The 21794-nt window shown below is 43.2% G+C and overlaps 2 protein-coding genes across 2 annotated transcripts; both read left to right on the plus strand.

Annotated features, from left to right (window-relative positions):
- Positions 1–348: 348 nt before the first annotated feature.
- eif2s3 (eukaryotic translation initiation factor 2, subunit 3 gamma) lies at positions 349–21740 on the plus strand. The gene is made up of 12 exons (XM_079576468.1): positions 349–452; positions 3383–3446; positions 3541–3668; positions 5610–5731; positions 5801–5895; positions 5970–6128; positions 10013–10147; positions 10215–10309; positions 12009–12153; positions 12979–13148; positions 15102–15274; positions 21509–21740. The coding sequence occupies exons 1-12, from the start codon at positions 384–386 to the stop codon at positions 21570–21572; spliced, it is 1419 nt and encodes a 472-aa protein (XP_079432594.1). The 5' UTR covers positions 349–383; the 3' UTR covers positions 21573–21740.
- On the plus strand, positions 18597–20102 carry LOC306977776 (E3 ubiquitin-protein ligase TRIM35-like; the record flags this gene model as incomplete). Its single annotated transcript, XM_079576218.1, has 1 exon — positions 18597–20102. The coding sequence occupies one exon, from the start codon at positions 18597–18599 to the stop codon at positions 20100–20102; it is 1506 nt and encodes a 501-aa protein (XP_079432344.1).
- Positions 21741–21794: the final 54 nt, after the last annotated feature.

Here is a 21794-nt window from a genome sequence, read left to right on the forward strand (position 1 = left end):
TTTTTATTTAAATCATTCAAACATATTTAAACCCTCTTAAAGTCCATATAGTTTCTTATACACGTATATCATACTGATACGAACGGAACACGACAATTAATAAATTAAATATCCCTTAATAAACATGAATTGCATCAGCTTCCACTGAAGGACCCCTATTTCTCAACAGAGGCGACACATGCTGGATTAAAAGTGGACCCGTTTTTGTCTGTCACGGGAAAATAACTCCCGCTTTTAAAACTTCACGTATTTCATTGCAATTTTTTAAAACATAGTCACTTATACTGGAATATTCGGTGGTAAATTCGCTCGAAGTAGAATTGTTTTTGAGTTTTATCCCGGCGTTCGCGGAGGGCGCCTCTTTCATTCCCTTTTCAGTCAAGATGGCGGGCGACGAGTCTGGAACAACGCTTGGGCAGCCGCATCTGTCCAAACAAGACCTCACTACTCTAGTAAGTCGCGTTTTTTATTTCTCTACAGGGTTATGGAGCGGTGTGGGAGCTTTAGGGTTCATCTGGGTGGTTAAATGGTGAAATATGAGGCCGGTTTTATGAGTAACGGAGGCCGGTGCTACAGCTGCTTCCCCCGGACACATGAGCGAGGCCCTGCCCGCTGTGGAGCTCCATGTGGGGGATTATGGATTAAAACCTCAACAAAATCAACTACAGTAAAGTTTCTGTTTACAAGTGACACGCTGTCGGTCTTGAAAATATGTCTTTGTGTTGTCTCCAATTAAACCGGTGGAGATTTGGCGGAAATCGTCCATTGAAGCAGCGGCGATGATGATGATGCAAACAGTGAACACTTGCTAACTGTTTATGATAAAAGGCTTTGTGTTTTAATTACATTTCCAGTGTTTTCTTGGTCATTGTGACTAATGTTTAAGCTCGTGTTTGTTTTGTAGGAGCCAGCAGGTGTTTGATTGAATTTGTAACTAAACGTATCGTCTGTCATTGTTGTGCTCAAGGGCTGCAACTAACGATTATTTTGGTAATCGATTATTCTTACGAGTAATCGCTTGGCTGTGGATGGTCATTCGAAAGCCTCATTTGAAAGCTTAGACCTACAAAACTGATCATAACTTCTGCGCGTTCTTGTTGCGTTTACATGGCTTTTTTCAATTCTTTTTTATTGTGTGTTTCACCTTGTTTTTTTTGTTTTTTTTTTACTGTTTTGCCGTGTTTTTATCCTTGTTTTCGTTACTGTTTTGATGCTTCTAGATTTTGGGTGAAGCCAAACTGTAGAAATGTGCTTGGTTCAACACCCAGTAATATGACGTACAACACTAGCATTTGTTGAAAGTAGTGCTGTACTTCGGTCTACAGTTGGGGCGTCCTTAGCCTTTTGACGGTGAAGAAAAACGACCCTCCACCGAGTGAACTTGCCTATCCCCGGTATAGCACAATGTCACAACAGGAGTGGCCTCACAGGGCTGCACCAAACGTTTCACCCTTGTGTCGTCCCTGGGGTCAATAATGGATGTTCAGTGTTACAGGGCCATTTTTGGCTCAAAATTTGACTTTTTTTTTTACATAAACATGTCCCACCAACTCAAAAAATAATAAAAAACTGGTAAATTTACTATCAGTGCATTTTTATGTCAAACTAAAGATAGAACCCACATTTATTTCAAAATGTTGTTTTATGAGTGAAATATTAGAGAAACAAAATGGTGACCACGAGTGTAACTATTTGTATGAGAAAATTCAAAAATTGCATTAACACAAAAGTTTGACTATTTCCACTTGGAAACTGACCAGATAGTCCGAGTTATCCTCAGAATTCGATTTTTGATATTTTCTGACTGTTGTTTTTTTTACATAAACGAGGCCTACAAACTGAAAAAAAAAATAAAAAACACAAATTTTTTGTATCAGGCCATTAGTCTGAAGCTACACTAAAGATAGAACCCAAACTTATTGAAAAATGATATTTTATGGCTGAGATATTAGAGAAACAAAATGGGGTCAAAAATGACCCCAGGTGACCACGAGTGTAACTCTGCATTATGGGGCACACAAGGGTTAAACAATGACACAAAACAATGTGTCCAGGCAAACCTAATGTTGTTGAAAGAGTCCTCATGACCCTGACGATGGTGCCTCTCACTTTTGTGTGGGTTGTGGATCAAACGCATGTTTTATGGTTCAAAAACATAATTGATGGTTAAGTAATAGTTCACTAATTGTCAAATCGACACCAAAATGTTTAAAGGTATAGTTTTAAACATTTTGAAAAAGTTCCCTTTGCTCAGTGTCCGGGGAAACCCATCCCACCCCCTGCATGAAAACCTCTCCTACAAGAGCGCCTTGAGTAGGAGACTAAGAAAGCCACGCTGCTGCTGCAAGGAGAACCACAGGAGCTCCTTCCCTTCTGTCATTGGACTGTTCAGTTCTTCCCCTTTCAGAAAGGAGGAATAAGGGAACATCACAAGCTACAGTTTGCACTTCCTCTTGTTATTGTTGTTCTGTTATTTATATTTTAAAGCAGTACTAAGTAGGTTATTTACCTTAATAAATCCTTCCCGTCGTCCCTCTGAGGGTAATACAAGTGTTAATGGGATGATTGGGGGGTCTTTCATTTCCCCCTGGTGTCTCTGGACAGAAAACCACAAATACAACTTGACCAGAGCAACAAATACACACTAATAGAATCAGGAAAAAGAAGCTAACAGGCTAACGGGCAAAGCTAACTGTGGTTTAGCGCCGCTTTAAACAGTATTTACAGCCAAGTTTGAGTGGAAAAAATGATCTCCATTGTGTAACTGGATGAACAGTATCCCTCTGTCCCTCTGTCTTTTCTGTCAACGTAGTATTTACTCCCACGGACAATTAATGAGTAAAAACCGTAACATGCTACGACGCCTGCAGTGGCGCTTATGGCCTCTAGGGGAAAGAGTTACTTTGAACTGCTGTGTTATAATAGCTTTGAATGTCTTTTATGCTGCTCCTCCTGGCAAAGTTATTTCCTTTGAGATGAATAAAGTTGTCTTATCTTATTGAAAGTTGTCCCCCACCCCTTTGCTGCCCTGCTTTACCCAAGGGTGGTGCAGTGGTTAGAGCTTAAGCTTCATAGCAAGGTCTCAAGTTCGATTCCCACAGGCCTTTCTGTGTGGAGTTTGCATGTTCTCTCTGTGTCTATGTAGTTTTCCTCCCGTTACTCCGGTTTGTGCGGCTTGTTGGTCTAGCCCAGGGCATCTTCGGCCCTGGGCTAGACCGGCACATTGTTCCATGTAAAGCCTTTTATAGGGAAAAATAAACAACTTTTTTTGTATAGCAAATAAAAAAAAAAACACAAGTTAAAGTCTTTTATTCCCCGTCTTATGTTAAGTTTTGTAGCTTTGTGGTTTGAAATCCTAATCTTTTTTTTCTTTTCTCTTCAGGACGTGACCACACTCACACCTCTGTCTCAAGAAATCATCAGCAGACAGGCCACCATCAACATCGGTGAGAACCTGCCCCCTCCTGCCAAACACACACAGACATGAGTGTTTAAGCTAAACGTCAAACTCTTCTTTCTGCTTTTGTGTCTCGTCGTCAGGAACCATCGGTCATGTGGCCCACGGGAAGTCGACGGTGGTCAAAGCCATCTCCGGGGTCCACACCGTCAGATTCAAGAACGAGCTGGAGAGAAACATCACCATCAAGTTAGGATACGCCAACGCTAAGGTGAGCCGCGAGGAGCTAACGGAGGAAATGGAGATAAGTGGCATTAACAGCTGACTGCGTGGGGCTTAAACTAATGGATGTGTCTGATTGGCTCCATGTGCTGTCAATCACACTGAATGCAACCAGCATAGAGCTCCACAGTCCCGCCTCCTCTCCGGTCCGGAAGTAAAACCCCCCTTGCTTTGAGACCGTATTGATTTGGAATAAAGTCTTTAACTCCATAACTCCGTCCTCTTGGGCGGAATCCAGCTCTGTGGTTTTAAAGCGACCGCAAAGTCAGACGCAGGTGAAAAAAGCACGTCTGAGATCCATCTAGTTTCAAGTTTCAAGTTTAATGGTTTTGTAGAGCCCAATATCACAACAGAAGTGGCCTCACAGCTGCAACAAACATCAAGGCAATAAAACAGAGCAATAAATATGACAATTAAAAGTTCAGGTAAATATAATGGCAAATATAATGTCCAATAGGAGGTAGTGACGAGCGGCGTGGGCGTCCCCCGTCCTTAGACTCTCCAGCACGGCAAGGAAAAACTCAAAAACCCGGCAGGAGAAAAGAGAAACCTTGGGGAGAACCACAGAAGGAGAGATCCACTCCCATGGACGGACAGGCTATAGAGACCCAGGGCCGAAGGATCCCTCAGCAGACGGGCCAAGATCACAGACCGTCCAGTCCTCAGATTCCAGAATGCAGGTTCCTCCGTTCAATCTAGAGAGGCACTCCCGAGGGGGGGGGGACAGGAGACACCATGTGAATAGTGATGAACTACAGATAAATTAACTATTGTATCATAAGACAAAGTCTGCAGTAAGAAGAAGAGGATAGCGCTCATCTAGTTTACGGAAAAATACAGTTTAACTGCGAGCCTTCGTCCTAGAACTACATTACCCAGGATGCTCGGGATCTACTACGAGGCTTTTGATTGGTGGAGCTTCACGTTCCCACATGTGTTTATTTATTGTAATGTAGACGACATATTATAAACAATGTATTTAAATAGGGCTGAAACGACTAATCGATTAATCGACGACTAATCGATTATTTAAATAGTCAAAAACTATTTTAGTAATCGATTAATCGTTTTTTGGTTCACATAGACTCAAATGAATCAAAAATGACATAAAAACGTAGTATTTTTGTACTTTGTTTATATAGTTAGAGTCTGTGTACATTTCTTCCATTGTAAATTTAATGAATAGAGCCTCCAACAAACATTTCCCTTTGGTTTACTCCATCAACACATCTTCAAGCAGCGCCACTTAAGCTATATGTGAGAAATGTTTTGAAAAAATACAATTTTCCTACACCATTCACAGCCAAGCGATTACTCGATTAATCTTAAAAATAATTGATAGATTAATCGATTACAAAATAATCGTTAGTTGCAGCCCTATATTAAAACATAATCCAGGCAGAGAGTTGACGTTTTATCCATATCTAACACTGAGAGTAAGAAAAACGTCAGATGGATCAAAAAAATGTTCCCAACGATCCAATTAAACGAACCACCATCATTTTTATTCCCATTAGCCTGATTCAGATTGTTTAATAGTGAAATAATCTAGAACTTTTGTCTGCAAAGTAAAAGAAACTGGCCGTGTTTGCTGAAAACCTGGTTGCCTTGACCAGCGGGCGCGATGTCGCAATGGTTCTTGGGATACGGAGTTTCTATAGTCAGGAAGTGAATGATGTCACAGCCTTGTACCTTTGCCTTTCCTTCAACATGTCGTCTTCTTTTTGGATTGAAATGAAACGTCTTATGGTCACGACAGGGATTTTTTGCTTCCAGATCGGAGCAGCAAGACCGCAAAGGGGCGGGACTGTGGAGCTCTGTTACTTTTGACTTCCTGCTGCCTGTGTGGACCCTGTTCTTGGAGCGAGCCGCCTCTTTCCGTCTGTGAGCTGATGTGAGATGTTGATTGACGCGTTTCCTCTTTGTGCAGATCTATAAGCTGGACGACCCGAGCTGCCCGCGGCCCGAGTGCTACCGGTCGTGCGGCAGCAGCACTCCAGACGAGTTCCCCACAGACCTGACCGGCACCAAGGGCAACTTCAAACTCGTCAGGTAAAAGAAAAGCTGCAAAACCCGGTCTGAGAAAGATTCCAGATTGACTCACGAAGTTCTCCTCTGCAGACACGTGTCGTTCGTGGACTGTCCCGGCCACGACATCCTCATGGCCACGATGTTGAACGGAGCCGCCGTGATGGACGCCGCGCTCCTGCTCATCGGTAAAAAACACTGAACCTCACACACTCTGCCTAACGCCGGGTTCCTCACCGAGCTGTTTCCCGTCTGTCTGCAGCCGGAAACGAGTCGTGTCCTCAGCCGCAGACCTCGGAGCATCTCGCCGCCATCGAGATCATGAAGCTGAAGCACATCCTGATCCTGCAGAACAAGATCGACCTGGTCAAAGAGTCCCAGGCCAAAGAGCAGTACGAGCAGATCCTGGCCTTCGTACAAGGTAAAGCTCCGCCACTTTAGCCTTTAATCGTTCCTGCTTCATTTCCTGATCATATTCTTCAAATGGAAACACTTTTTAAAGGTCCTATATCATGCTATTTTAGCCATTCCAAAGTTAAGTATAGGCATTTATATGATATATTGTACCTCTACCATTATGGAGCACTCATTTTGTGATAAATATAAGTGTTTTCTGGAGGTATTTTTTGAAACCGGAAGACACAACACTTCGATTCAGTTAACTCCGCCCCCTCTCTCCGCACATACAACTTTACCGTAATATAAATAAACAACAATAAGTGAATATAAGTTATAAGGAGTTGACATCTGCAACACAGCTTCATAAATGGCTAACACACATGCTAATATGCTAACACACAAGCTAATATGCTAACCCGCGTTTGGATTGACTCACCCTCTGCTCCATCGTTGTTTACATTGTGGGACTCGCGTTGGTTATAAAAGTTAATCCACTTTGATTCTGGCGAAGGTTCACCAAACATCCATCAGTGACAGTCACAGAAAAACAATATTTTGGTGAAAGTCGCTGAATCCCGGAGAAAAAAACAGCTGAGTGGCCTCTTCCTGAAAAGGGTTGAATATAAACTCCTCGTCCTCGTAGCCAAACGCGCTTCTTTTTCTCCGTCCGTGACATTATCATTAGTTAAGAATGAAGAACAGCTGTGTCCAGTTATAACGAGCTCCATCATCAGCTGCAGCGCAAACATGACTGATCTGTTCAGACGCTCAGGGTTTGTTTTGGCCTCAGCTGACCTGGAAGCACCTCGGGCACATCCTTTTTTTTGTTTTTTTTTGTTTTTTTAAATTTAAATTTTTTACTCTTTGTTTCTCTCTTACGACAGAAATAATGAAAACGCTGCTTTACAAATTAAAATCAGGCCGTAAGCATAGAATTAAGACATTACATTACAGACGTCGAGCACTTCCGTTCCGCTGTTACGACACAACTGAACACTCAGTCGTTCACCAGGAGAGGGAGGAGCAGCTGCTCAGAGAGCAGGATTCAGGAGGATTACTGGGAGCTCCGTGAATGAAGCCACAAACCACTCTGGGGGTGTTTTTGATAAGGAAATAGCAAAACAACATGGCTAAAAGCTCCAAAAAGTCGATTTTGCATGATATAGGACCTTTAAGGTGAGACGCTGAAGCTGAACAGGGAAAAATAACTGTAGGGCTGCACAGAATAGAAGTAACTTGCGATATGGCCTGGGAATCCTCAGGCTGCCGCTGTGTGGCTCCAATCATTTCACTACAGTCTGGGGACCATGGCCCAAATCTTCACATGGATTTGGGACCAATCACAGAACGAGGAGGCAAGACGATGACGAGTTATTCCACTTACGGGAGCTTGTAGTTTGTTTATGGATGAAAATTAAAAAAAGTTTATTTACAGATCCAACATGACGGCAGCAGACGCGACGCCATCTTTCGATCAAGCTTTGATGTGTTCTAAATAGTTTAGCTGAAAGTTTACAGCAGGTACGTCATACGTCATCTGATACGATGATACGATTGGCGGTGGCGACTGCAGACACATATGAGAGACATTCAGCACAATAAACGACTCGATCGTAAACCTCACCTCTCCTACAAGGAAATTTATACCATGGTCTTGGTGAATACTGGATTCTGATTGGCTGGTGCATTATTTTGGTGTAACCGCACACGTAGTCCGGTAGTTAAATCACTGGGATGTCACTCCGCTGTGGCGTCGCCATAGCAACGCATGACACAGCTGAATCAGATAAACACGTAATTAGTGACTGACAGGAACGTATGGGATGGATTTAGTGTTTGCTAAATGTTTGTAGAGGAGAGTGAGCAGCTCGGTTAGCTACTGTTAATAACATATGAGCTTTACATTTCTATTGGAAACAGTTAAGGCTATTCATCATTTTCAGGCGTACATAAAATGATCCTGCATTGAAGCATATTTGTCTGGATTAGTAAAGTCAAACATAAAAGTTTGAGTTGGGGGGGCCCAGGTGTGAGCGACTCCACCGCAGCTGTTTCCATAAACAGTTGAGCTGGTTGAGCTAGCTAGCTTTAGCTTCAGGTTAAACAGCGTAAAAGTGAAATAACTCCTGCCCACGAGTGCCGCATATCGGTGTTTACTTCCAGGGAAAAGTGTTTCCGGGTTAGTCCTGTTGTGTTGTGATTCTGTGCTGATGTTGTGTCGTTGAGCCTGACTGAGATCCTCGTAATAGCTGCGGAGAATGACTCGCTCTGAGACCAGCCTTCAGTGACCGGCTAATAACCCACACAAAATAGTCCCGTAGTCTGGCAGATTTAGTGACTTTAGTCAATGAAAAAACATTTATTATAAATGTTACATTTGTGGGACCCTGGTATAAGCGGATTAAACCACGAGGAGCCGCGTTAGACGATGTAATGCACGACGCGGAGTCAAGAACACCACGACGCGCAGCGGAGTCTGGTCCCCAGACTAAATATGACCTGTGATATTTAGTCTGGCAATAGCCAGGCTAATATGGCTGTGCAATATCGAGATAACGATTTTATTGTGATATGTTACCAAACCATTTCAGCACGATATGTTTAACATTTCCTAATTTAGTTCAACTAAAACTGAACTTTGACACATGTTTAACTTCTTTTATTGTTTTTTGCTGAGTTTGCAAAGAATGTGTTGATGTTGATGAATGATGTAAAATGGATTTTGCTCAATAAATAGGGCAGGAATTAAATAAAAAATCCCTGTGAAAAAACCTTCAAGATGTTGTTAAGGCCGAGCTCCAGGTTTGGCGTCTGTAGGAGCGACTGAAGTGGAGGTGCTGTGCGGAGAGTGGAATGAAAACCTAATTTATGTAACTTTTTTAATCCATAAGTTCATAGAAAATACAAAATTGTGTTGTAACTCGCATTCGACTGTGCACAATATTTTGCTCAAAAGTTCCCCTTGTGTCCACTTTGCTTTTGAATGTTGAATATCCCTGGTTCCTCTGTTTGGAACCTTTACAGTCCTTCCTGCTGCTGCTGCCTGTAGAATCACCCTGATGGAACCTTTTTTATTTTTATTTTTATTTTTATTATTTATTGAAAAGTATACGAGTATACAAAGTATGCCAGGGGGTAACAGAATTGTACAATCCAATTATTCAGTTACAAATATATTATATTTTGAGCAAATACTGATAGTTTTTAGAGCCTTTTTGTTATCAGAACCTTCCAAGATCTTGATATATGAGAGAGTATCACTAAAAAAATGTGCAAAGTTGGGTTTCTGCTTAGAGTATTTACATTTGTGAATATAAAATTTGGATAAAAGGATAAGTAAATTAATAATAAAATAGATATCTTCATTCTTTTGCTTTCTGAAGAAACAAAAAATAACGTTTTCCCATTTCAGTGTAAAGTCCTTGTATAGATGTCCAATTATAAAACTACATAAGTCTTTCCAGAATTTCTTGGGATAAGAACATGTCCAAAAAAAATGTTGTATTGTCTCTGGATGATCTCCACAAAAAGAGCAGTTCACATCAATGTCCCTTTTGAATTTAGTCATAAAAGAATTAACTGGATAATATTTATGGATGATTTTGTACGAAACCTCTTTTACTTTGTTTGTTATCAGAAATTTGTTGGGAAGTGTCCATATATTTTTCCATGAAATATTACCTACAAATTGGGTCCAATATGATACAACATGGGGAATAGATACAAGCTCTTTCTGGAATAAAGCACGAATATTCTTATTACAATTTTTGTGATGTGTTGATGGAACCTTTACAGACCTTCCTGCTGCCTGTAGAATCACCCTGATGGAGCCTTTACAGACCTCACTGCTGCCTGTAGAATCACCCTGATAGCTCCAGCTGTTGACCCGTCCTGTTGTAATTCCAGGGACGGTGGCAGAGGGCGCTCCCATCATCCCCATCTCTGCGCAGCTCAAGTACAACATCGAGGTGGTCTGTGAATACATCGTGAAGATGATCCCGGTGCCCATTCGAGACTTCACCTCGGAGCCGCGGCTCATCGGTAAGAGCAGCGGTGACGTCTGTGAAACGTGAGTGTGAGCGTGAGACGTAACGTGTCTGTGTCGCAGTGATCCGGTCGTTCGACGTGAACAAGCCGGGCTGCGAGGTGGACGACCTGAAGGGGGGCGTGGCCGGAGGCAGCATCCTCAAAGGAGTCCTCAAGGTCAGTGTTTACGTCACACTAAAGACACGGAACAATCCTCTGAAAACATGTCTCTGCTGTGGCACGCGTCTGTTTCATACATGTGTGGGTTTATATTATTAAGTCTAGATTGAAGACACATCTTTTCAAACTAGCTTTTAAGACTTAGATCGCACTTATTTGATTGATTGATTTTTTAATATTGTTTTATCTGTCTGTGAAGCACTTTGGTCTTCCTTGTGTTGTTGTAAGGTGCTATACAAATACACTTTGATTGATTGATTGATTGATTGATATATGGGCCAGAATTGATAAAAAAAAAAGAAAAAAGAAATGCACTTGATTTTTGTCAATATTTAATTGCAGTTAATCCTGATTAATCTAGGGCTCCAACTAATTATTTTGGTTATCAATTAAAGGGGCTATATCCTGCTATTTTAGCCATTCCAAAGTAAAGCATAGGCATGTATATGATATATTGTACCTCTACCACTATGGAGCACTCATTTTTGTGATAAATATAAGTGTTTTCTGGAGGTATTTTTCAAACCCGGAAGACACAACGCTTTGATTCAGTTAACTCCGCCCCCTCTCTCTGCACATGCAACTTTATTGTAATATAAATAAACAGAAATAAGTGAAGTAACTTTACGATGCAGTTATAAGGAGTTGACATCTGCAACACAGCTTCATAAATGGCTAACACGCAGGCTAACACGCAGGCTAACACGCAGGCTAACACGCAGGCTAACACGCAGGCTAACACGTGTTTTGACTCACCGCTTTGTCCTGGCCTCTCCATCACATTGGGGACTCGCGTTGGTTATAAAAGTTAATCCACTTTGATTGAGGTGAAGCTTCACAAACATCCATCAGTGACAGTCACAGAAAAACATTATTTTGGTGAAAGTCGCCGAATCCCGGAGAGAAAAAAGAACTTCTGATGAGTGGCCTCTTCTTTAGGAAGGTTGAAAAAAGTCCTCACGCTTCTTTATCTCCGTGACATCATCGTTATCAGTATCGGGGAAGTGTTTGTTTTGGCCCAGCTGACCTGGAAGCACCTCGGGCACATCCTTTTTTTATTTTTATTTATTTCTGACAACAGAAATAATGAAAAGGCTGGTTTACAAGTTAAAATGAGGCCATAAGCATAGAATTAAGACATTACATTACAGACGCCGAGCACTTCTGTTCCGCTGTGACGACACAACTGAACATTCAGTCGTTCACCAGCAGAGGGCGGAGCAGCTGCTCAGAGCAAAACCCTCTCTGGGGGTGTTTTTGAGAAGGAAATGGCATAACAACATGGCTAAAAGCTCCAAAAGTCGATTTTGCATGATATAGGACCTTTAATCAGAGTATTTTGATGATTTATCGATTAATCCCTCGGGTGTGAAAGGTTCTTCCCCACATGAAGCTAAAATGGCGGCGTTTGAGGACGTGTCGATGTAGTAAAGTTACAGTGAATGCTTGTAGGAGACTCTTCATACTTTTATAAAGACACTACAGCTGAACCGGGTTTGCTCAAAGCTGCACATGAACACATTTAAAAGCTAAGAACCTACAGAGTTCAGCCCCTGAGCTGTAACTGTTGGAGACTCAAGGATATGAGCTGGGACTGAGGAGGTTTAAACTCTCAGATCATTGATTTCATGATTTTAACACATAACGCTCCCTCCCCCTGGTTGTTTTCCTAAATGTAAATGTTGTCTGTTCTCAGGTGGGGCAGGAGCTGGAGGTGCGGCCGGGGATCGTGTCCAAAGACCAGGAAGGGAAGCTGATGTGTAAACCCATCTTCTCTAAGATCGTGTCTCTGTTCGCGGAGCACAACGACCTGCAGTACGCTGCCCCCGGAGGCCTCATCGGTAACTGCACCAACACACGCGTCTCTAGCTTAAACTCTTAACTCCCACCTGAACGTGTTCTCTCCTGTTCTCCAAATTCTCCAAATCTAAAGGCTTATTCAAAATGGCGACAAAAACGAGAAGAAAATGAGGATGAAGATTGAGAAAAATGACAAAAATCCAGCAAAAAAAAGTGACAAAAATCCAGCAAAAAAATGACAGAAATCCAGCACAAAAATCCAGCAAAAAAGTGACAAAAATCCAGCAAAAAGTGACAAAAATCTAGCAAAAAAAGTGACAAAAATCCAGCAAAAAAAGGGACAAAAATCCGACAAATGGAAAAAATTCAGTAAAAAAATTACAAAAATCCAGCAAAAAAGTGAAAAAATCCAGTGAAAAAGTGACAAAAATCCAGCAAAAAATGACAAAAATCCAGCAAAAAAATTACAAAAATCCAGCAAAAAATGACAAAAATCCAGCAAAGAAAATGACAAAAATCCAGCAAAAAAATGACAAAAATCCAGAAAAAAATGTGGCAAAAATGCATCAAAAAACAAAAAAAAGTTTTTTGGATTTTCATTTTTTTGCTAGATTTTTGTCACTTTTTGTCAATTTTCATCCTCATTTTCTTCTCGTTTTTGTCGCCATTTTGAAGAAGCTTTTAGATCCCTTATGTGTTTTTGGCCATTAAAAAAGTGCCAAAAACACATAAGGGCAATAAAAAGTGACGACAATGGCAAAGAGGAGAGAAATGCATTTGGTTTTGGCGGGTGGTAAGAGGTTTTAACTGTCTTCACCTGCAGCGTCTCCTCAAACCTCGTCCTAACTTTGTGCCTCTCTCTGCAGGTGTGGGCACAAAGATCGACCCGACGCTGTGCCGCGCTGACCGGATGGTGGGGCAGGTTCTGGGCGCTGTGGGGGCGCTGCCTGAGATCTTCACTGAGCTGGAGATCTCCTACTTCCTGCTGCGGCGGCTGCTGGGCGTCCGCACCGAGGGCGACAAGAAGGCGGCCAAGGTACAACCGCGGGACATTCGTTTATGAGCCGGACACTGGGGGTTCACAGGAGCAGCTAAGAATCCTATTGTTGTAGCTATGGTAACGGTCAAAGTGCTGGATTTTAGTCTTGGTTAATTGTTAATATCTCTGTAACGGCTGGACCTATCCACGTGAAACAAAAACTGTCCCAGAGTGCAGCATCTCCTCTCTCTGCACAGATGGACTAAGGTCACATGACTCTCATAAAAGCGTCCGAACGTGGAGACGATAATGTGACAGTTTTGTGAATCCAGTCATTTCCAAATCAGGGAAAACAAATGGCCGCCTCTTTCCGAAACCGTGTCTCTCCCGTTGAGTCGTGATCACATGACCCTGTACGTTTCTCTAATTACTGGGCCTTTCTGGATGAAACAAAAGCTGGAACAAGATTTAAGATCTTTGACAGCTCAAATGAGCAGGTTTCTACTGGTCCGATAAATGATAGAAATTAATATATTTACTGACATTTTGACTTATTTTTTTATCCTATACTTTAACAATTTTAAAGTAAATTATGAGTCATTGAGTATAATTTTAATTGCAACTCCTACAACTCCTACTTTAAAGAGGGGGTATTCTGCTTTTTTCAGTCACACAGCACCAGTCTATATCACACTACAATGATGACCAAACCTTCTGTTGGTCTGTAAATGCAGTAAATTAGAATAACTGCCTTGTACAAAATTGCTCTCTCAAAATGGCTGTAGTGAATGAACCCGCAGAGTTCTCCTGTTCTCCTTCCTGTGTTGACCCCTGAACCCACAGAGTTCTCCTGTTCTCCTTCCTGTGTTGACCCCTGAACCCACAGAGTTCTCCTGTTCTCCTCCCTGTGTTGACCCCTGAACCCACAGAGTTCTCCTGCTCTCCTCCCTGTGTTGAACCCACAGAGTTCTCCTGTCCTCCTCCCTGTGTTGACCCCTGAACCCGCAGAGTTCTCCTGTCCTCCTCCCTGTGTTGACCCCTGAACCCGCAGAGTTCTCCTGTTCTCCCTGTGTTGACCCCTGAACCCACAGAGTTCTCCTGTCCTCCTCCCTGTGTTGACCCCTGAACCCACAGAGTTCTCCTGTCCTCCTCCCTGTGTTGACCCCTGAACCCACAGAGTTCTCCTGTCCTCCTCCCTGTGTTGACCCCTGAACCCGCAGTTCTCCTGTCCTCCTCCCTGTGTTGACCCCTGAACCCGCAGAGTTCTCCTGTTCTCCCTGTGTTGACCCCTGAACCCGCAGAGTTCTCCTGTTCTCCCTGTGTTGACCCCTGAACCCACAGAGTTCCTCCTCCCTGTGTTGACCCCTGAACCCGCAGAGTTCTCCTGTCCTCCTCCCTGTGTTGACCCCTGAACCCACAGAGTTCTCCTGTCCTCCTCCCTGTGTTGACCCCTGAACCCGCAGAGTTCTCCTGTTCTCCTCCCTGTGTTGACCCCTGAACCCGCAGAGTTCTCCTGTTCTCCTCCCTGTGTTGACCCCTGAACCCACAGAGTTCTCCTGTTCTCCTCCCTGTGTTGACCCCTGAACCCACAGAGTTCTCCTGTTCTCCTCCCTGTGTTGACCCCTGAACCCACAGAGTTCTCCTGTCCTCATCCCTGTGTTGAACCCACAGAGTTCTCCTGTTCTTCCTCCCTGTGTTGAACCCACAGAGTTCTCCTGTTCTCCTTCCTGTGTTGACCCCTGAACCCACAGAGTTCTCCTGTCCTCCTCCCTGTGTTGACCCCTGAACCCACAGAGTTCTCCTGTCCTTCCTGTGTTGACCCCTGAACCCACAGAGTTCTCCTGTTCTCCTCCCTGTGTTGACCCCTGAACCCACAGAGTTCTCCTGTCCTTCCTGTGTTGACCCCTGAACCCACAGAGTTCTCCTGCTCTCCTTCCTGTGTTGACCCTGAACCCACAGAGTTCTCCTGTCCTCCTTCCTGTGTTGACCCTGCGTCTGCTGCTCCTTCAGGTGCAGAAACTGTCGAAGAACGAGGTGCTGATGGTGAACATCGGCTCTCTGTCCACCGGGGGCAGAGTGAGCGCCGTCAAAGCCGATCTGGCCAAGATCGTCCTGACCAACCCGGTGTGCACCGAGGTGGGGGAGAAGATCGCCCTGAGCAGGAGGGTGGAGAAGCACTGGCGGTGAGTCCCACACACTAAAGGTTTCCACAGGGCTGGAAAACGGTTTGTGCATCTTAGTTTTAATGTTAGAGTGAAAAACAACCCAAACTCTCGCTTTACGACAGGGGTGCCCACATATAAAACACATACAACTGCAAATTATAAAGCTGCTTTATTTTATTTACTTTTAATGTTTTCGATAGCCCACATTTGCATTTGTTTCTATCTATGCAAATAACGTGCTATATTAAAACAAATGGTATCTACGGCAAAAGCCTAGTTTTAGTAGAACAAAATCAACCATTGTAGCAAAAAACAAAACAAAAAAACGCCTGCATCTACAGCACCTACAGTAACTTTACCTCATTCGTTCACTCAAAGAAAATGCCACATTAGATTATTTTGAAAGTGTCAGTTCAGCATCAATTCTTTTATAAGTCAGTTTTTAACATATACTGTTGTGGATGTAACAACCTTTGCAATAAAAGTTGGAAAACTGTGAAAGTTGATGCTACAACGCTCTGTGATTGATAAATACCAAGACACCACAACAGTGTTTCCTTAACTTTGCGAAAGGAGTGAAACAGCGCCCCCAATTTGACTCTGGTGGTCAAAAAGTGTACTGCATCCTTATTTACCTTTGAGAATGAATGGGAGAGAGTTATTTACCACACGCAGCGCAAAAGCAGGTCAGTCTGGCGGGCCAACAGAATTGTTTCGGCCCCACTTTGGGCACTCCTGATATACGATGTTTATTCTCTGATGTTTTGCGTCTTTGAGCTGGAGATTTATCCAGGAAGTGACTCCATGTCTGTGTGGCTCCCTGGTCTTTCTCACGCTTATTCATTCACAAATACTGACATGTTTGGTATCCACGTGTAGCACCAAAGGCTGTGACTGAGATGATGCTGTAATCCTTATACACTGCGTTCCAAATTATTATGCAAATTGTACTTTTGTGTCAAAAAGGTAAAAAAAAAAAAAAAAAAAATCTGAAACTCATGGATGGTGTCGTGTCTCAGGCTCTATGAATCACTGACATTAATCTCAGAGACCTGGGATGATTAGTTTTCAGGTTAAGCCCAGTTAAGGGAAAAACTACTGAAAAAGTTTGTTCCACTTTATTAAGCAGATCATCATTTTCAAGCAATATGGTAAAGAAAAAGGGACTTTCTGCTGATGAAAAGCGTGAAATAGTTGAATGCCTTGGTCTAGGTATGAAAACCATCGATATTTCATGAAAGATTAAGCGTAATCATCAAACTGATGAGAGATTTGTGGATGATTCAGAGACACTCGGGTTTGTGCCGATAAAGACACAATATGGACGGTTTCTGCCAGACAAACACATCAGATTATGGGAACAGATGCTACAAAGCAGCATACAGGTGTTTGAAGCTGCTGGTGCCTCTGGAGTCCCCCAAACATCAAGGTGTAGGACCCTCCAGAGGCTGCAGTTGTGCATAAACCTTCTATCCGGCCTCCCCTAAACTGTTAATTGAAGCTGATGAACAGAAACGGCTGCAGTGGCTCAGAAATACATGAGGACTCATTTTCAAACAGTCTTGTTCACTGATGAGGCCGTGTAGCCCTGGATGGTCAGATGGATGGAGTAGTGGATAGTTGGTGAATGGCCACAATGTCCCAACAAGGCTGTGACGTCAGTAAGGAGGGGGCGGAGTCATGTTTTGGGCCAGAATCATAGTGAGAGAGCTGGTCAGTCCCTTTAGGATCCGTGAGAATGATCTCTGTGAAAATGACCTCTTTCTGACTGACCACTTTCTTCTATGCTACAAAAAGAAGAGCTGTGCTTTCCCGAACAAGATCATCTTCATCATGACAACGCACCATGTCCTGCTGTAAAGAAAACCTCTGCATCACTGGCTGCTATGGGCATAAAAGGAGAGAAACTCATGATGTGGACCCCCTCCTCCCCTGACCTCAACCCTATTGAGAACCTTTGGAGCCTCAAGCAAAACATCTATGAGGGTGGGAGGCAGTTTTCATCCAAACAGCAGCTCTGGGAGGCTATTCTAACATCCTGCAAAGAAATCCAAGCAGAAACTGTCCAAAAACTCACAAGTTTAATGGATTTAAGAATTTTGAAGCTGCTTCACACAAGGGCTCCTATGGTCAAATAAAACTTGACCTGTTAATATTTTTTTGATTGAAATAGCTTTTGATTTCAGTAAATATGACCTCCTAATGCTACAAATTCAACAAATTACCATTTTCAGTTAATTACAAGCTTTAGAATGTATTGAAACGATGAGTTGCATAATAATTTGGAACAGTGGATTTTGAGGTTTTTACTATATTTATTGTTGAAAAAAATACTGTTATCACTGGGAGATTTTTTCCACCACATTTAAATGATCCTCGACCAGTTAAAGACTTGAAAATTATGCTGACTCTCATTTGAGTTGACAATTTAGAAAATCTTAGAAAAATGTCATTTGCATAATAATTTGGAATGCAGTGTGTGGTCATTTCCTGTGTGGGAGACGGCAGCGGCTAAAGACGGGACAAATATACACAGGGCGCATGTGCAGACGAAGGGACTAGACTTTAGGGCCGTTAGTCGCTCCATATGACTCTACACTTTACAGTGACATTATTTGTAAATTTTAAACATTTGCTTGACAATAATCATTTGCATTTTATCATAGTTTCCTGCAACACTATCACAACCTACAGTTTATATGAAACAATAATAAAAGACTTTAGCTGACTCGTGTGTGAACAGTGTAACTGGGCCGATGCCGACAGTTATTGAGGATGTGGTAAAATGGTCTCGACTTAAATGTGCTTTACATCAATGAACCACTGGCCCATTCACACTGAGACGACCCGCTCGACCCACTGTGCCACTGTCGCCCCAGGTGTTTAAGTTTCAAAAGAAAGTCGTTTTGTCCCACAGACGTACATGACAAACCAAACACAGTCACTGACATGAGCTTCAAGTCTCTGAATACTTGAAAAGAGCCTACATTTCCTTCTGTGCTTTATTATTCATCTATGCCGACAGTTTTCAGCAACAGCCAACGTAAAGGAGCTTCAACACAACAGCAGTAAAACAGCCCACACTATGTGCACTGAATCAAAGCGTCCTCCAGGTGGCGCTGTAGGACCTGAGTTGTTTTGAGCCATGTGCCCTTTGAATCTGCGGCGTCACATGGAGAGATCAGGAGAGAGCAATGCACAGACCGGATGAACAGGAAGTTTAAACAAAAATATTCACAGATTTCAACAGCACAGACTCGACTCTGTCCAGAGTGTGAACTCTCTCTGAGCGGATCTACAGCCTGAAACTACAGAGCGGAGCGGAGAGGAGACCAGAAACATGGCAGAGTCCTCTCTGGAGTCTTTCCTGACGTGTTCAGTTTGTCTGGACGCTGTGACTGAGCCGGTGTCTCTGAGCTGTCACCACAGCTTCTGCAAACGCTGCCTCACGGAGCACTGGGCCCGACAGCCGAGCAGGCCCTGCCCCGTCTGCAGGAGGAGGTCTTCAAAGGAGGCTTTAGACGTCAACTTTGCTCTAAAAGAGCTGAGCATCTCCTTCAGACAGAAGCTCCAGCTGACAGCCCAAACACAGGACCGGCCCACACAGGACCGGCCCACACAGGACCGGCCCACACAGGAGCCTCCTGCACAGGGAGCGTCAGAGCCGCCCTCAGCCCAGACCCAGAGGCAGTGGTCCGTGTGCCCCTCTCACCCGCAGGTGCCCCCTCTCTTCTGCCTGGACGACTGGCGCCCGCTCTGTCCGCTCTGTGAGTTCTCTCTGCACCCACAGCACACGGTGGTGAGTGGAGAGGAGGCGCAGAGGAGGCTGAAGGAGCTGATCTCCTCACAGCTGCAGGCTCTGACTGAGGAGAAACATCAGTGTGAGGAGCAACAGCAGAGCTATGAGGAGATACAGCTCTACGCAGAGAAACAGGCGGGAAACTGCGAGCGCCACATCAGGGCGGGGTTCTCTCGGCTGCACCAGTTCCTTCAGGGGGAGGAGCAGAGGGCCTTATCCGCTCTGAGAGAGGAGCAGCTCCGACAGAAGAAGAACATCAGCCCAGAGCTGGAGAAGCTCCGGGAGAAGCTGAGCTCTGTGGACAAGATCATCCAGGAGCTGCAGCAGCAGCTGGAGACACACACCTACAGGCCCCGACAGGAGAGCACCCCGCCCCGCCCACGGCCCAAAGCAGGACTGCTCCTGGACCAGGCCAAAGTCCTGGGAAACCTGGGCTTCAGGGTCTGGACCCGGATGAAGAGACTGGTCAAACATCAACCTGTCGTTTTGGATCCAAACACTGCGAGTCCAGAACTCAGTCTGTCTGACGACCTGAGCTCAGTGAGAAACACAGGGACTCTGAATAAAGAACTCCCTGAGGTCCCAGAGCGGTTCAGTCACTGGGCCACAGTCCTGGGCTCTGTGGGCTACAGCTCTGGGACTCACCAGTGGGACGTGGAGGTGGGGGACCTCCCTCACTGGGACATAGGAGTCGCCAAAGAGTCGATCGAGAGGAAAGAAAAGAGTCTTACTTCAGTTTTAAATGAAGTATTGGGTTTTGGTTACTATAAAGGAAAATACGATAATGGATCTAAACCTGTGCAAGTGAAGAAGTCTCCAGAGAAGATCCGAGTGAAGCTGGACTTTAACAAAGGAACACTGTCCTTCTCTGACGCTGATCACATGACCCCCCTGTGCTCTCACACTGTGCCCAAAGGAACATCCGCCGACAAACTCTTTCCTTACTTTGGGTTAGGATCTACAGGTGGCGCTAAAACCAAAGAGCTGAAGATCTGTGAGGTTCAGAGTGAAGACAGTCGCTCCATGGGTCATCCACCTACTTTTTGAACGTGGCTTTTGTTTTTGTTTTGGAGGTTTCTTAGTGACGGGGAGACTTTGGTGGAAAGATATAGGTTCTATTCTCTCTCTGCTGCGTTAACAACTGTTTATTAATAATAAAACTTGGACTGGGTTCAAACACAGAAACATCAGCTGCAGAGCAAAGGTTTAACGCTTTAATGATGACTGTACAAAAGTCTGTTAAGTGTCCTGTGTTCTGTCTTATGGTTCATGTTGTACGATCGACCCAATTTTTGTTGTAAATCTGTTCATAACAATGGCCAATAAAACAATTCTGATTCTAATATCTACTTCCTGCCTGATTTTATAGCTTTCAACCTCCCAAAAGTGAATATTTACAGATTTCCCCAAGAACTTGCTAATGAAAAACTCTTTACCCCAGAAGAAGAAGCTAACAGGCAAAGCTAACTTCGGGCTAGCGCCACTTAACCTCTTAACTCCCGCCTGAACCGAGAGCATTTTCTCCAGTTCAGCTTTACCCAAATCCTGTAGTGTAACACCTCATTTGAAAGCTAAGACCTACAAAACTCATCTAAATGGATCTTTTTCCTCACGTCATCAGATTTTTTTCCCCATCATTTTTTTGGGGGGTGATTCAACTCATTTTTATCACATTTTTGCCACTTTTTCATAATTTTTTTGGGTCATTTTTTTGTCATATTTTGGTCATTTTTTGTCACTTTTTTTGCCACTTTTTCGTTAATTTTTTAGTCATTTTTTGGTACATTTTTGTCCATTTTTTTGTCCGTTTTTTGGCAATTTTTTGTCCGTTTTTTAGTAATTTTTTGACAGTTTTTACTCATCTAAATGGATCTTTTTCCTCACGTCATCAGATTTTTTTCCCCATAATTTTTTGGGGGGTTTCAACTAATTTTTGTAACTTTTTTTGTACATTTTTCGTCAATTTTTTTGTCATTTTTTTTGTCATTTTTTATCAATTTTTTGACAGTTTTTTTGACATTTTTTGGTCATTTTTTTGACAGTTTTTTTGACAGTTTTTTTTGTCATATTTTGGTCAATTTTTATCAATTTTTTGACCGTTTTTTTTGTCATTTTTTGGTCATTTTGTAGTCATTTTTTATCAATTTTTTGACAGTTTTTTTGTCTAAATTTTTTTAAACTTTTTTTCCCCCTGAAGCTTTTGGATTGGGGTAAAGCCAAACTGGATAAAATGTGCTCGGTTCAGGTGGGAGTTAAGGGGTTAAACAGCATTTACAGCCAAAACACAACTTGCTACGACACCTGCAGTGGCGCTTACGGCCTCTAGGGGCATGAGTTTTGGCCGTTTTTTGTGTGTGATCGAGCCACGTCTTTGTTGCTTTTTGGAAAACGGAGGCGCCTGAATCGACTCTAAATGAATGAAATGAAACTAAACTGTTCCTTTCTCTCTTCAGTCTGATCGGCTGGGGCCAGATCCGCAGAGGAGTGACCATCACACCCACCGTGGACGACGACTGAGAACCTCCAGCTCAACTTTAGTTTTTTTATTATTATTATTATTCCATCAGTTTCTTCACTTTGTCTTCACTCGATCCAGGACAAAGCGCTGAAACTCTACATCTACATCAAACTCTACGGAAGGAAAATTTGTGTCTGACGATTAATAAAAAGATATTTGGAGAAAAATAACAATCTGTTCTGTTTGTCTTCCTTCCTCTTGTTTGATTAGACAATAACGTA

Source organism: Gobius niger (genome assembly GCF_951799975.1).
Source record: "Gobius niger genome assembly, chromosome: 18".
Classification (NCBI taxonomy): domain Eukaryota; kingdom Metazoa; phylum Chordata; class Actinopteri; order Gobiiformes; family Gobiidae; genus Gobius; species Gobius niger.